Below are 16200 nucleotides of genomic sequence, written 5' to 3' on the forward strand. Positions count from 1 at the left end.
CATTCTGCTTTTCACCCTAAATTCCTCTCAGGATTGAGCTTTCAGTGGGTGGCTGCAGTGGGTTGCAACTTAACCCTCATGAAACTGGGTGGTGATCTCCACTCTTTTGTTCTTCTTTGTTCACAGTAGCCACTCGCATTAGTTTCATTGCCAAATTGTGTGCTGGCCTCCCTCTCTCTACACGTCTTTCTCCCCCGTATGGACATTCTCACCACTTTCCCTTCCTATGGATCTTTTCTCTTCATTTTCTTTTATCTTTTCTTTCCTTCATCTGATTCCTTTATTCCTAATTTCTGTTCTAAACGTGGAATTAGTCCATTCTGCTTTGCAGTGATTCTCACTGGCCTGGAGGAGAGTCCACATCTCAGTCAATGGGAGAGGTGCCTCTTTAAGCTTCTGGTTCTCCAGACTCGAGAATCACAGCCACAGTTACTGTGAGGGTGTGTGTGGAGTCCCTCAGCTGAGCAAAGGCAGAAAAAGTTGAGAACCACTGGCTGGAAGGTTTTAAAAGGCATGGAAATGCCACTGAGGTTTCTTTTTGGCTCTATGATGAAGCCCTGATAGAGACCCTGCGACCTCAGAGCCCATCTCCAGGGAACTCCTTCTATTTTTGTGTGCTTGGCAGATCTGCAAATTACTTTCTAAATTGATTGTTGAATGTGCTGAAGGCACATACTTGACTAGGTCAAGAGGACCAGCATCTTTTTAAGAGTCTGATCAATATAAAAAGCTGCTATCTTTATATAATGCCATCGGGTCAAGTCTAAATTACATTTGCACGAGAGCTTTCAAAGCTAATGCAGGGGCCTCGAGGGAGGGGTCACCACTCTGCTTTGTAGATTTATAGTCCCATATCTACTGACCCAGGGAAGGAGGAAAGGGTACGCACCTCTTGTATTCTGGGGAGCATTCTAGACTACTCATCACTGATCAGCTGCATCTTCAGGCTGGGAGACTTCTGGCTTCATTCTTTTCATCCCAAAGATAATTTATTTATCAATTTTTAAACTCACAAAGCATGAAGTATTTTTTTGCATTCTGAGTTACTTGGCAATATGTATTAAACAAAAACTGTAGATTATCATTTTGAATGGATTTGATTTATATTAATTCATTGAAATACAGTTCAATGTTTCTAAAAAGAATTTGCAATGTTTATGTAATAACATTATTAATATAGACATTGTCATCAAAAAAGTACACATGAAAGGAAAAATAAGCAAAAATGTTAAGGGACCATCGCAATCACTGTGACTGAGCTTTAAAATTAGATCTCAGCTTCTTCCCCCAAAATTAAGGTAAAAAGATAATGGAGTAACATAATTTTCACTTTGTAAGAGGAAACATGCTAAGCATTCACAGAAGGGAAGTATTTTCCCCCCTTGGACTAAATTTAAAAGGAAAAATATAATTGGAACCTATACTTTGGACTTACATGGTTACCTAGTGGTAACCTTTCCAATATAATCTCATCACAGACAGGGAAGCGTTTTTCTCATGATTCTTTCTCACAATAAATCTTCAGTATAAGCCAAAGGTGTATATATAAGATTTAAGTATAACTCAGTGAAAGTGTTTTCAGGGTGGTTTCAGTGAAAGATGCTTCAGAGTAGTTCAGGGGTCTAGCTTTCTGGCATTTCAAAACATAATCCAAGGCTCTACATACTTTTCATAAACTATTCAGAGGCCAATATGTATTTCTTGAATATTAGTTGTCTCATCTGGGCTTTATGAAAGCCATGTAGGTGTTTGGATAGAAATAGAAAAAGGTGAAATTTTGCCTCTAAGATACTGGCTTCAGGTAAAGAGCCACTTATCTTTCACAAGGCAACAAGATGTTTTTAATACTTTACATGATTCACATTCTTTTGTTAAAATATTTATTAATTCAAAGAAACTACTATTCATTCAGCTGTAGGTACCTACTGATTCTTGAAAACAAAATGTGTATGTGTGTGTATGTATGTTTATCTTCCTATTTAATCATTTAATACTTGCCTGATTAACTGAGCATCCTTTTTTCTGGTCTTTTGCTTCCAACTCAGTTATTCCTTTAGTTTAGTGACATGCTAGGCGTCCGTGATCTGAGTTAACTTTGATTTTTTTTTTAAGACTTCATTTTTTTTAGCAATTTTATATTCATAGCAAAATTGAGGGGAAGGTACAGAGATTGCCCTTGTACCCCTGACCCCACACATGCAAATTCTCTCCCATCATCAGATCCCCCACCAGAGTGGCACGTTTGTTACAGTCGATGAAACTGCATTGACGCATCATCATCTCCCAAACCATAGTCTATACTAGGGTTCACTCTTAGTGTTGTACTTTCTGTGGGCTTGGACAAAACCTCTTGATGTGTGATTGTTGACCCATCATCATGATAGGTGGCATGGAAACTGAAAGGTACTTTTTTTTTTTTAATGATTGTTTTTAAGAAATACACCACGTGGAACTTTAAAAAAAAATAAAGACCAAACCTGTCTTATTATGGATAGTAAAGTGAAATGATCAGACCTGGTCTATTTTTGTTAGTTCTTTTCACTAGGAAATCTATACAGAACAACAGATGAAAGAAGAAACCTGACAAAAGAGCACATTTACTGACACTTAAAAAAAGGCTTCTTTACTTAAACAAACTATTGAATTATTACCTAAGAATATTGAATTTCAGGGTTAAAAAGGATCTCCAAATCCTATTTAATCTACAAAAGGACTCACATGTCCCAGATGGGGAACCATGCCTCTCACCATCAAAGAGATCCATGGTTATAGGTCACTAACAAGATCCCTTAGACTTACTTCCTACTTTTTTCCTTGGTCAACAGAAATTATATCATTTTTTTGTTTGTTTTAGCCTCTGCTATAGACTGAATTGTCCCCCCCTCCCCATTCACAGGTTTAAGCCCTAAACCCTCAATGTGACTGTACTGAGAGATAGGGCCATTAGGAGGTAATCCTTAATGCATTCCTTCTCATTTGAATTCCACGAGAGAATGGTGAACTGTCAGCTTGAGTGTGGATGGGTGGGTTCGGGGATGGGGAATAAATGTGTGAATATGACACACCTCTCTCTCCCGGACCTTCAGCTAATTGTGGAGCTAGTAAAAAAACTTTATCAGAGAGAAGGGTAATAACTAACATTTGTACTCTATTTTAGAACAGATTTTGGTGTGTTGTGCCCACATTGAAAAATAATGCATATATGTGTGTGTTTAAAAATAAATTTATCTATATGGGTATTTGTATCTTTATTATAGAAAAAAGACCCCAAATGGGCTGTACATTAAAAGGTTGAAAGTGATGAGAATTTCACTTATTTTTTTTTTTATTATTTTCAATATTTTCTACATCTTCCTCAGGGGGGCATGTGTTGTGTATATAACCATTAGACTGTAACCCGTTAAACTTTCGAAGCCTCCGCAGCATTTTTATACGTGCTTGATCATTGGATCCTCACAGTCACCCTGTGGGGTGGGTCAGTCCTGAACATCAATATTGTGGATGAGAGAAGCGGAGGAGAAAGACAGACATGCAACTCAGGCACCCAGGAGGTGAAGTGCATGGAGATGCCATGATACTTAGCACCATGCACGGGTAGCAGACAGCCACGCCGGGGGAAAAGGAAGGAGAATCAGCAGTGCTTGAATGACAGGGGCAGTAAAGATCCCTGAACATCATGAGATGTAGGGCACAGCATGGCTTTTTACTTCTGTCCTGCTCCCTATCCTGAGGCCTGGTTCAGTTCTTATCAGACTCAAAGGCAGGGGGCACAGTGGCTACGCTGGGTTTGAGACTAGACAGTCTGAGTCTGGTTTCCACCTCTGGCAGTGCTGAGCTCTGACTTAATAACAGACCCAGGGTCTCAATTTACCTATCTGTGAGATGAGGCAAAAACTAGTTATTGTAAGGACTAAGTGAGTTCACATGTTCTAAGATCCTTTAAAAGTACATGGGACAGTCTAATGAGAAACAGCTTTTTAATTGGTTAAATAAGTAACAGATCAGGGAGAAAAACCCTGGAAAAAAAGTGTATGGACATAGGGAGGACTCAACAAGTATTAGCGAATATCCTCCTCACCCTCATGCTCATTGGCACAGGGCTGATGAGGATGATGGAGGAGTGGAAGGTTATCTGTGTGGCTTTCAGAGAGACAACTACATTGTCCTACTGCACATGGCAGCAGCGTTTGGTCTTATAGGGCCTGGTACAAGATAAGGAGGTTGGGTTGGTACAAATATATCTGACATTAATCTTTCAATGACAGTATTATCACTTTGAGATATATACACAAGGCTTGGATTAAGGATAGATTATGTTTCCTAACAGTAAGATGCATACAGATGTCTATCAAATGTATACAGATGTACACCACCAAGTAGATCAGGGATGCAAAAGAATTATAAAGTTAGTACAAAAATATGAGAACGTTTGTGCTGATATTATGGGATAGTTCAGCTGTCTGTTCAAATCCATACCAACCCTTCCCTGCTTATTACAAATGTTTGGAATCTGCATATATACTTAGATGTTCTCTCTGATTTTACAATGTGGAAAGGCAAGTGATTGCTGTTAAAAGAAGAATGATTGTTTTGTCTTCCAAAGACCTTGAACATGAGTCAAGGGGTGGAGTGTACTGTGAGGGTTCATTCCCTCAGGCCTGGAATTAGTCAGAGCTGTCCTACTGAGATATATCTGTCTGCTACTGACCCCTGGTCAAGGCGTGAAGCAATTGATTAATAATGTTGTGAACATTGCATTGGAGGAGGTTAATTTGTACCAACTGCCAGCATTGTTTATTGATAACAGTGAGATTGATAAGTTGCATCTGGTCTTGGTGAGACACCTGCAAGGCTCTGCTGTTGAGGTTGGCTACATAGCAGGGATATGTCTACATGAGAAGCAAAATACACAACACCAGCTAGGACTCCATCCCAGAAGCAGCCTGAAATACTGCTGGCTGAGTTGAGAAGATTACACAGAGAGAATGGATGATGGAATCCTAATTGCTTTGCTACCCAATTCCTAATTGTATTAAGTCCTTCAGTTCTCACATAGGTAGATTCTTGAAATTGCCAATACTGGGGGGCAAGAACCCATCCTAAATGTCTCTTATCCTCCTTCTTTTCCAAAACATGTAAAATGTGTTTCTTTGTCATATTTTTCAGACCCCCTGGCTGTGGAATACGAGGCACTGCTGGTACAACTACCCTTATCAGGTAAGGACACGTTACTGCCTGGGTTTTACCAGGTCAGGTATCTTTCTTAAGTCAGTTTCATGGTTTCAGGCAGGTCCCAGCAGGTTGGGCAGTCATCTTGCGTTTTGGCCCCCGCCCAGCTGCTGGATGGTGGACAGAGCCTGGTGAGGGGAGTGGCTTGTGTTAGTGAAGTTCAGAATCAAAGCTCACTCGCTTAAGCAGATAGATGGAGTCAGTGTGGAAGATTCATTTGCTGGAGAGTCAGTTACAGTCATTTCAACAGGTGGGTGATTCCTGTTTCTAACAGCCGATCTGCTTCTAATTACTGAGGAAAGCCTGAAGCCCTGATGATAGCTCCTGCCTGTCTGGACAGCTAGTGGGCAAAGCATGAGAGAGGTGCTGGAGTAGGCATGCTGAATTTGGTTCGCTTTGTGGCTTTGGAATAGCCTCTCAGTATGTAAATCAAGCACAGTTTCCCTGAGCACAGAAAAATGGGCTTATACTATTACACATAGACAAAAATAGCATTGCTGAAAATGAGATTAAAATCATATCCCAGAAAGAGAGCATTTTTCAGATCCTTGCCCACTGACATACCTTCGCCTCTGTCATGAAGTCAGTAATATGAGCCTGGGTGTGGACCCTAGTTCAGTTACTGTTTCAATACCAAAGTGGGGAATTCTCTAGAAATTTCTTGCTGAAAAATTTCTAGAATTTCTAGTTCAATTGGGATACATTATTTAAGAGAAATAAATGCAACCTGATGTCTTGTTGATAAAGAGACAGACATGATAAGCAGCTTGGATTTTGACTTTGAGATTCTTTGGGTTGTCTTTTTAGAGGCACACGGTTAATGGGGAGCAGGCGTGCTGTGTAACTTGTCTGTTGCACACAATGTTGTAACAGCGGATGGGGACCCGCGTTGGATACTCCTCCAGCAAGTTTAAGGCTAGGGACATGTTGAAATGGGATTCCAATTTGCATTTTCATCTCTTTCATGTAGTTTATCCCAATCAGAAAAGAATGTAAATCAGCAATATGAGAGGGTGAGAGAGAGCTGAACATTCCAGGGCTATCTGATAGACTAAGGCCACTTGGAAGCCAGTCACTTACTGTGCACAATTGTAATTCTCAGGCCCAACTGCTGTTTTACTGTCTGCAGTACTTGGAATATTGTCATTTACAGCTTGCTTTGTATCATGTAATGGTATACAGTTGGGAAAAAATCCATCTATATCTGGAATTCTATTTGTAAAAGTTCATCAAAGGCTTCTAGAAACCTTTAACTTGTCAGTGTGGCAGCTGCTCTAATGCACTACATTTACAAGGCGAATTCTGTTACATGAACAATATAGAGACAAATGCCACATGAAACGTAATCCCCTCTCTTCTTCATAATTGTAATGTGATCTGAAATAATGTTCGCCTTTATGGCTGGAGCAGAGAAATGGCTTATTTCTGAGAACTAGGGCAGGGTCCCAAATGTGCCTGTAGACTGTCTTGCAGATAGAACTACAGATTCAACATGAAAGTTGGAGGGTCTTGTAGATACAGTTATATTTAAAAACAGGGACCATCACTAGTATAGAAGGAAAGAATCCCTATGTTGGGATTCAGATCAAGGTTGTCTTCTAATAAGATACCATCACTTATCAGTGAATAATTCAGCATATCGCTCCCAAAATCTAGGACCAATTCATAATCTCTGTGGGAACAGTGATCATCTTTGGTAAACTCCATATTCTAATTTTTAAAAATTAACTGCTTTATTTGTGTGGGGGTGGGGGATGGGGAGAAGGAAACTAAACAGCATATAATTATTATGCAGGTAATTACAGCAGCCTGTGGGTAACTGCGTCTACATAAATATACAGGTTGCTGTTCAGAGTCAGTCTCAAGCCTTCAAGAGCATGTTTAAAGATGGGCATATTTATTACACATGTTTAGTATGTCTTTAGCATACATCTTAAATGAACAGATTTTTTAGATGAAAGGGTAGCGGTCTACTTCGATTTTAGTAAAGGCACATTGCTCCTTGTGTAGGAATGTATTATTTATTACATGTATCATGATTTTTATACACGTGTATATTTTAAGTTAGAAATAATGTAAAGTTGCCTTCTATTGGACTTTGGCTTGTTGTAAGGAGCACAAGTTGGGAATAAGAAGCCTCGTGTGGCAATCCCAGGGCCTCTCTAGCTGTAGACCTGGGATCAGCCTCTCAGCCTGAATTAATTGACAGCAGTTTTCTGTCACTTATACAATCTAGAAAATGATAGTACTAATTTTACAGGATTTTATGAGAGTCAATGAGGTTCACATGTGGGTGAGTTTTGTCAACTACAGAGCACTCCACGATTATAGTAGTTGTTACAATACGACAATTTTACGATTCCTGTGGTTTCTAGATGTGCTCTCACTTGTCGCCATCACCCACTGTAGGATTTTCCCAGGTGGTGATGCAGGTAGGAAGTGAATCACATTAAAATCGAAATTTAACTTTGGCTCCAAGGGTCCTGAAGCCAGTGCCCTATTTTCTGGACACGTCTGACCTGAACATCCATCCCTCATTGCTAAAGCCTTCAAATTTTAAAAGGACGATTCAGAGGAAAGTATATTCTCTCCAGGGTGATGCTAAACTTAATAAACACATTGATGCTCATTGTCACTCAGAGCTTTTGTTCACTGGTAGAAGAGGGTCCTGTCCTTGTTTATTTTATTGACAAAGATTAACGAGGGGGACAACTGTTTACCTTGATGTCCATGCTTAGAGTTGGTAGTTAAGCGAGTGCCAGTTTCTTGTGAGTCATTTGTTGTGCTGCTGTTGGTTTACAGAGCATTTCGGTTTGAACTTCAGTTGCCTTATATTCTATCACCTTGTGTGTGGTGGTGTTGGTGTGTTTGTGTCACGAGTTTCAAAGGTCTTTCATTCATTCTGGTGAAACAAGTTATTTCATTACAGCTCAAAAAACAACTCATCAAAAATTATTTTTTAAAGCTCTGTTTTGTTCTTACGGATTTATGTGCAAAATAAATATTTCTGACTTTAGTTGCCTCTCTGAGCTTCTCCCCACTCCTGGACCTCTGAGGCAGGTAGACCAGGTGTTACCTCCATTTTACAAGAAGTAAACTAAGGCCCAAGTTTTATCCCCACTAAGCTGTGGAGCTGGGACATGATCTCAGATTTCCTGGCGAAGTGCCTAGCCTGGTGTCTCTTGGCAGCTTCCTTGTTCCTCTGCTGTTTTAATAAATTTTTATTTTTATTTTTTGATATTTCTAATATACTGAATGTTTCTTAATAAGAAGGAAGCTCTGATTAATGCAGAACTTGAAACTATGCCTCAGGGACCCATGTAGGTCTCCAGTTTCTGTTACCTACCTCCCTTGTCCCTGTTCTGTGCAATCTCACAGGAGTTGTCCAGAGTGATTCTTTGTGTGTATGTGTTAGAATTTTGTTTCCAGTTACCTGAAGGAATCTTGTAGGTACTCATGCCAAAGAACCATAAATGCTGTTGCTAAAATGAATAGTGAATTGGGTACCACTATCACATGTTCATACTGATTGACACTTTTTTGATTGGAGACGCAACAAAACTAATGTCACCAAGCTGTGGATTAGAGGCATCCTTCAAAGCTCCTTTATCCACAGAGAGACTGGGGCCGGAATCTGGAGGCGTAAGACCATGTCAGTTTTCAGTACTGGGCTTAACATGTTTGGCACACAGATTTGGTTTCCTATTAATGATTTAATCTTTCCTTTTTTTCTCTTTGATCCTCAGCCACTCACACCTGACCTTCACTACTATTATATCCTGGAGCTGTCATTTTATTGGTCTTTAATGTTTTCCCAGTTCACTGATATCAAAAGAAAGGTAAGAGCGGGTGTGTTTTAAAGTGCTTGCAGACACACGTCTTTAGTGGCCCTTGGCGGGTGGGTGTGGTCTCCGGGGTGCTCACTTCTGTTCTGCCATCAGTACTACATTGGTACTACTTTCTGTATTATTTACTGAAGGTCAATTGGTTTGTGCTGTTTTATATTTGATTCCCATTGTCTCTTCACTCTTCCCTCCAAACCTAGTGTTCTTTCCTCCATGAAAAAGTACAGCAGTGAATCTTAACAGCATTAATTTCCTCTCAGTCTGATTCACAGTTCCCTCTGTTCTCCCGATTCAATAAAGAAGAAAAATTGTGTCTGTAGCTCCTGGGAGAGAGTAAAATCTCAGTGTTCCAGTCCTACAGAGTGAAAGTTTCCCCAATTAAAGAGTTGCCTAATGTCAGAATATGTCAGGAAAATACAACATTCCTAAATGAACTGTGACCTGGTTTTCATCTCTCCCCTCCACTGGAAGAGCTTTTGTTGAGGGCGCTCTTGACCTCTTAAGTGTTGAACCCACTCATTCCAGTTCTCATCCTACCAGCTTCTGGGCAGGATTGGCACTTTGGGCTCTTGCTGTGTATTTTGTTTCCCATGAAGCTGTTTCTCCACATTCCCATATTTGGGTCATGCCTTCAAAGTCACCTTCCCAGGCCTCCATCCCAGTGCCCCACGCCCAGCATGTCTGTGTGCTCCGGGGTCTGGTCCTGGATTCCAGGACGTCATCTCCCTGGATGATTAAATTTATACCCTCCGGCACTGTTAACCGTAATTTGTATATCAATAACTCCTGTTTCTCTCCTGCCCCAAATCCTCTCTGGGTCCATACCTCCACACGTCTAGTCATAAATAATAGTATTATGTTCTTTTTTGTTATTTTATCATTTAAGCCTCACAACAACTCCAAGGTCCAGTCTGGTCATTTATTACTTATCCTCCTTTTGTGAACGAGGAGACTGAACCTTACATTCAGAGTGTTCCCAACCAAAGACATCACCTCCTCCTGGTCTAGTTCTTCCTCCAACAATCTTTGTAACCAGCAGTCCCATAAGCTAGAAGTTTCCTTTCTGCTCCTCTTTGCTACCCCTTGTACCTACTCCCTTAACATCGCAGACACATTTCATTTAAGTCCTCTCTACTTTCGCTTGATCTATTACAGTGGCTCTTACAAGGCCCTCCTACCTAAGTAGTCATTCTTGTCTACCTGCCATCTTAGAGTTACGTTTTTCAAACTTTCAAGACAAAGCCAAACTACTTGGAGTGATAAAATCAGGGTTGTCAACATGATTCAAACCCACCTCTCCAGTCTTACTCCCCACCTTTCTCTCCCCCTTCTGACACACCCGTATGTCATAGTTACACATATGTTCTCACCATTGCTCAAACACATTTTTCCTCATGCCTCTTTGTTTTTTTTTTTTAAAGACTTTGTCTGTGCCTAGAATGTACCCTATTCCCCCCTCCTCCTAGACCAGACCAAGGCCAAAGTCATCTCTTCTTTGAAGCCTTATTTAATTTCCCCGTGAATTTTGACCACTTCTTCCTCTGTGTTTAGTTCACAAGTGCCCAGTACTTACCATATTTTAACGGTGGCGACCTGCCTCTCTCCCTTCACCAGACCTGGAGGGCAGAGAGCAAGATATGTTCATCTTGATACCTCTCGTGACTGTCAGTGCATGGGCTTATGGTGGGGATCAGTCAGTTTAGGGTGAATGAATCGAGGGACTCATCAGAATGTCTTCTGACTCACTAATGGGTGTCTTCCAAACAATGCTGTGCATTATGATGGAGCTCTTACTATAATATAGTATTTCTTGGTTAGATCAGTAATCTGCTAAATTGTAAAATATCCAAGTGGCAGCTGAAAAGTATTGAGGAGTCTGTGGTCCTAGCAACCGCCTCGCCTCCCCCCTGGTACGCTCCTGCCACTCTCCTGCGGCAGTGGCTTACTTGGCTGGCAGAAGGCTGTCTTCTCTGGCCCGTGTGGCTGCAAGACCTGAATTGGTATATGTCATCTGATTCTCAAAAGAAGTGGATGGTCCCTTTATGGGCTAGGCTTAGGAATGGCAGATAACTCGTTGACACCTGTAACTTGTAGTTCCCTTACTCATTGCACCAAACAGTCTGGGTCGGTTTCTGGAAACGCTGAAAGACCCTTTAGTGACACTATACCAGTTAGATCTCTGTCTATATGCGAAGAGCCATCTTCACTCCTGTAGTCAGGACTTGCACACGGATTATCTCCTATGTGCCAGGCACTGTGCAAGGCTCATTGTGCATTTTACTTATTTATTTTTTTAGATCTTTCATTGTGGTAAAAATACAAAACATAAACTTTACCATCTTAACCAATTTTAAGTGTACAGTTCAGTCACGTTTACCCTGTTGTGTAACCAGTTTCTAGAACTCCTTTTATCTTGCAAAACTGAAACTCTGTACCCATTAATCAACAGCTCTCCATTCCCTCCTCCCCCAGCCCCCACCCCGGGCAACCACCATTCCGCTTTTTTGTCTGTAGGCATTTGAGGAGTCTGCATACCTCATGTAAGTGGAATCACACTGTATTTGTCCTTTTGTGACTGGCATATTTCACTTAGCATAATGTCCTCAGGCTCATCCATGTTGCAGTGTGTGTCAGAATTTCCTCCCTTCTTAAAGCTGAATAATGTGCATTTTATTTTCTTTTGAGGAGTGTTTTTTCCAGGTAGTCACAGAAAACACTTACATAAGACAGAGGGAGCTTTGACTATTCTTCCAATTCTGTCATTGGGAGAATTGGCATACAGTGAATTTGTGTAAAATTTTCAAGGTTGTGCAGCATGGGGATGAAATAGAGCCCAAGTTTACCAAGCAAAGTCCCGTGATTCCCTCGTAGATGAGACATTAGACATGACATTGTCTTGCCTGACCAAGCTTCTGACGTTAGTGGTAGTAAGCTTTACGCAGCTTTTTACCATTTTACTGGTTGCTCTTTTGCTTAGTAAGAATTAGGGATGCCATCTAGAGTCAAAGAGATTTATAAATGCAAAACTGACTGTACTTGGGCCCCAGGAGCCTAGTCCTTGGGAGACGTCGCTGCACCAAAAGTCACCAAGCCCCTCCCTTTGCTTGAGCTTCCTCTGCGTGCATTTACCATGTCTTTTCACTGAGCCAGGAGGACGCAGAGCACCTTCCTTTATTGTTTTAAGCCAAATGACCATTTTCTTAATAGTTACCATGAGTGGATTATTTTCAAGGGTCGAAGTATACCATTTTGTATGGTTTTAACATATCTTGCATCAGTGTGGAAAAAAAGCCTACAGAAAGGGTAATTTTACAGTGGGGTTCATGGGCTTGACCTAGGCCTGTACATGTTGTCAGTGTTTATAATTATCCATATTTTTTCCTTGTCAACAACAATAGCTTGTTTTAGACATCAGGCACCTCTCCCTTCATCCCTTGGTCAGAATACCTTTGCACGTTCCGGGCACGGCTGGCTTATTCTTATTTCTCGCACAAAATGGGAGTTTGGCTACTACCATACATACTTGTTGCTCTGCACAGAATTTAATAAGAAAGGCCTTCTCCTCTGGTGCCACCTCTCATTAGTGAGTTGTCACCTTTGCTTTTCTCCTTTGCATTTTGCTGTCACTGCGGGTCCCTGGTGGTTCCCTCCTCACTACTCCCCCATGCAGAGGACCTGCCCTTCCCGCCATCGGCAGGGATTTATGGTATATTCTACTGTTAAATACATCCCCGTCTTCTATACTGCAACTATTAACTAAACTCTCACCCTCTAAAAACAGCCTGCCTCCTAATTACAGAATAGAGGTGTTCGAAGACACCCACTGACAACATAGCATGGAAATCGACTTCTGGAGGCTGGCCGCCCGTAGGGTTGTTAAGTAGAAAGGTCATCAGAAGTTTTCTTTAGTTGCTCTATTAAATGACAATGAGCTTGAACAACCATTTTCAAAGAGCGAACAGAATTTGAAAACATTTGATCCAAATGCATGCCTCAAACTGTTAGAATGAATACCTTAAAATACGAGGTTTCAGAATCATTTTTTTGTGACTTAATTGGTTCACTCACAAGTCTTTCTAAAAATGGCTTTTATATTCACAAACTCTTTCCCTCTGGAAATGTGCCTTTTTTTTTTTTTTTTTTCAAATTGTTCTGTTTCCAAATAGAATCTGGAGTTTAAAGATGACTGGAGAACTTTCATCCCTGTGGTGACAGAACACATAGTCTCTCTTGATCATTCCCAGGGTTGGTACTTATTTGGGCAGTGATGAGGTACGTACTGTTAATCCTCCCAGACAAGAGGGACTAGCCAAGATGTAGTCACTGGGTGTAATGGATTTGTAGTTCAAGTGTTCTGTTATGTGCTACCAACTTCTGTGTCTTTTTGAGGATTATTCCTTCCTTCCTTTTTTCTTCTTTCTTCCCTCCACTCCTCTCTTTCTCTCCCTTCCTCTCTTCCTTTCTTCCTTTGTAAAAAGAAATTGTTAAGTTATCTTTTTAAAAAGACAACAGGTAAATTCCTGGTGTTCAGTATTGTTTGAAACACCTTTTGTTTCCCAAGGCTTAATTTTTGTTGAGATTCTGTATTTCAGCACCTGTTCACAATTGTATTTCTCTTGTGCATCTAAATTTTATACGTGAAGCTAATAAATATGATGGTGCTGGAACTCAGGACAGCTTGCTTGTGTCTAAGCCCTGTGTCCCTTTTAGCTAAGCTGCTGTTTGGGGTTATTGGCCAATGAACCCTGCTTGTGTCCTGAGACCTTTGCAGGGACTCATCCATGGCCGAGTTCCAGGGCCCAGTTGGTGAAATCAGCTTGTTACTCTTTTTGGTCTTTAACCTGAGAGAAAACTACACCTTGTAAAAAGGTCCCTAACAGAGAGAGAGAGGTGATGATCAAGATTAGCAAGAAACTTATTGACAGGTAGGCTTGTGTTTGCTCTCTGGTAACTTGTGTGGAAAATAACCAGAGTTCATGGCTGTGAGTCCTCCCATGCTCCAGATCTTTCCTGCTTCAGTTAGCTTTAGGGTAAAAAAAATGCATTAATCTTTTAATAAGGAAGCAGTATGGCATAGAATTAAATAAAACAATGTCCGTGAAACCATCTAGTACAATGCTTGACAGCAGTTAGTATAGTATCTAGCACATAATGACCAAAATTTGGTTGACTCAAAACATAGTTCTAAGACCAAAACCAAATAAAACCTCCAAAACTTGTGGTCACACATTTTTGTATTCTGGGTCAATTGAAATGATCAAAAAAAATTAGGAAAAGAAACTAACTTAAGATTGCCAACATTTTACTTTTCCTGGTGAGGAAGTTTTCAGAGCACCTACCATCTGTTACCATCAATTCATAAAAGAAAGGACATTTTAAAGGAGAAAGGATACCTTCTATGAACACCAAAATTTATCTTTATGAAAAAGTTTTTATTTTTCTCATTTTGTTCGAGACTGGAGAAAGGACACCTGGTAGTAAAGGACAATCTTTTAAATTAATCATTTTGAAAATGTTTTTATTTTTCTCATTTTGTTCCAGACTGGAGAAAATTATGAATAACATGGCTCAGAGGTTAAAGGCATGGGCTCTGGAGCCCATCTACCCACCCAGTGCCACCCCTAGTTTGGCAGGACCTTGAGCAAGTTACTTTACTGCTCTGTGCCTAGGTTTCCTGGTCCAAAGAATAGAGTTCATATAACTGACCTCATGGGAGTGTTGTGTAGGCTGTTGGAATGGTGCTTGGCACACAGAGAGGCTCCATATATGTTAGCTGTTACTCTCATCCTTCGTGTGATTCCCCAGACTTTGCCAGCTCTCTACCCTCAGGCACCTGAGGACTGTACCTCACAGTCATGCTTCCCTTGTGGTTGGATGGGGCCATGTGACTGGTGAGCTGTGAGCAGGACTGACTTGAGTCACTTTTGGACCAGAGTATCTAATGGCTGGTTAAGACCCTCCAGGGTCTCTTTTCCCCTCTAGAGATGGAGGCTGCTCCTTCAGTCTGAGTCCCCAGTGATGGTGATGAACACAGTGCCCCCCCCCCCCCCCGCCAGTTGGAACCATGCTGTGAGTAAGAAGTAGGCCTTTGTTGTAAACCACTGAGATTTTACAGGATTTCTTATTGCCATATCATCTAGCTTATCCTGACTGGTGCAACTATTATTAATCATCTGGCTAATTATCATTTCCTAGAATCATGTTTGGAAATAATTGATCTAGATAACAGTTTCCAAAGTGTGGTCTGCAGACACCTGGAGATCCCTGAGACCCTTTCAGGAGATCTGCAACATCAAAACTGTCTCCATAATGATACTGAGGTGTCATTTGCCTTTCGCACTGCATTGAAATGTGCACTGATTGTGCAAAAGTAACGGTGTGCAAAATCACCAGCAGTGGCACCAGACTGTCTGAGTAATCTTTGTATTCGTCACTGGCATGTGTTTGCAGGAAGGAAAAAATGTCAGTTTTACTTGAGAATGCTCCTGATGAAGCAGTAAAAAATGTTAATTTTATTAAATTGCTGTTCTTGAGTGTACATTTTAAAAACTTTTTTGTGATGAAATGGGAAGGAGGCATAAAGAGCTTCTGCCACATAACCTATACACCGTGTCTCAAGGAAAATCACGTGCAGGTCATGCTTTGCATTGGGAGCTGAACTAGCTGCCTTTCCCCCTCAAAGAATCTCCTTTTTAGTTGAAAGAATGACAGACAAACTATGGTTATTCCAGCTTGTGTATTTGGTAGACAGATTCTTGAAAATGTACAGAGTGAGCTTGTCAAGGTGTTTCAAGTAAAACCATTGACATTATGTGTTATCAGTAATAATAATAATAAAATTCAAGCTTTGAAGAAAAAAATAGATTTTTAGAACACAAGTCCACCAGTGAGAGCTTGATAGCAGCTCAGTACTTAGACTTTTCTCATGAGATTGTTAGTGGTGGTAATAAAGGTAATTTTTTAAATGTTAGATATCATTAACTCACTGAGCCAATATTTTCCAAGTGACTGATGCATGATACTCCAAAACCGTGCCTGAATGAATGATCCTTTCAGAGGTCAAGAGAGACCAAAGGATTTTATATAACAGAATATGGAAAGTTTACTGATATAATTTTAAAGTCCA

At 40.6% G+C, this 16200-nt stretch overlaps 1 protein-coding gene across 3 annotated transcripts in view; it reads left to right on the forward strand.

Annotated features, from left to right (window-relative positions):
* The window catches only part of CERS6 (ceramide synthase 6), a 278288-nt gene that overhangs the window by 207585 nt on the left and 54503 nt on the right, over positions 1-16200 (forward strand). For all 3 annotated transcript variants that reach the window (XM_010982470.3, XM_031451592.2, XM_064484885.1), the window contains exons 5-6: positions 5167-5217; positions 8976-9068. In XM_010982470.3, the coding sequence (XP_010980772.1) occupies positions 5167-5217; positions 8976-9068 (144 nt within the window). The remainder of the gene's footprint in view (positions 1-5166; positions 5218-8975; positions 9069-16200) is intronic.

The sequence above is a fragment of the Camelus dromedarius genome, chromosome 4 (genome assembly GCF_036321535.1).
Source record: "Camelus dromedarius isolate mCamDro1 chromosome 4, mCamDro1.pat, whole genome shotgun sequence".
Lineage (NCBI taxonomy): Eukaryota > Metazoa > Chordata > Mammalia > Artiodactyla > Camelidae > Camelus > Camelus dromedarius.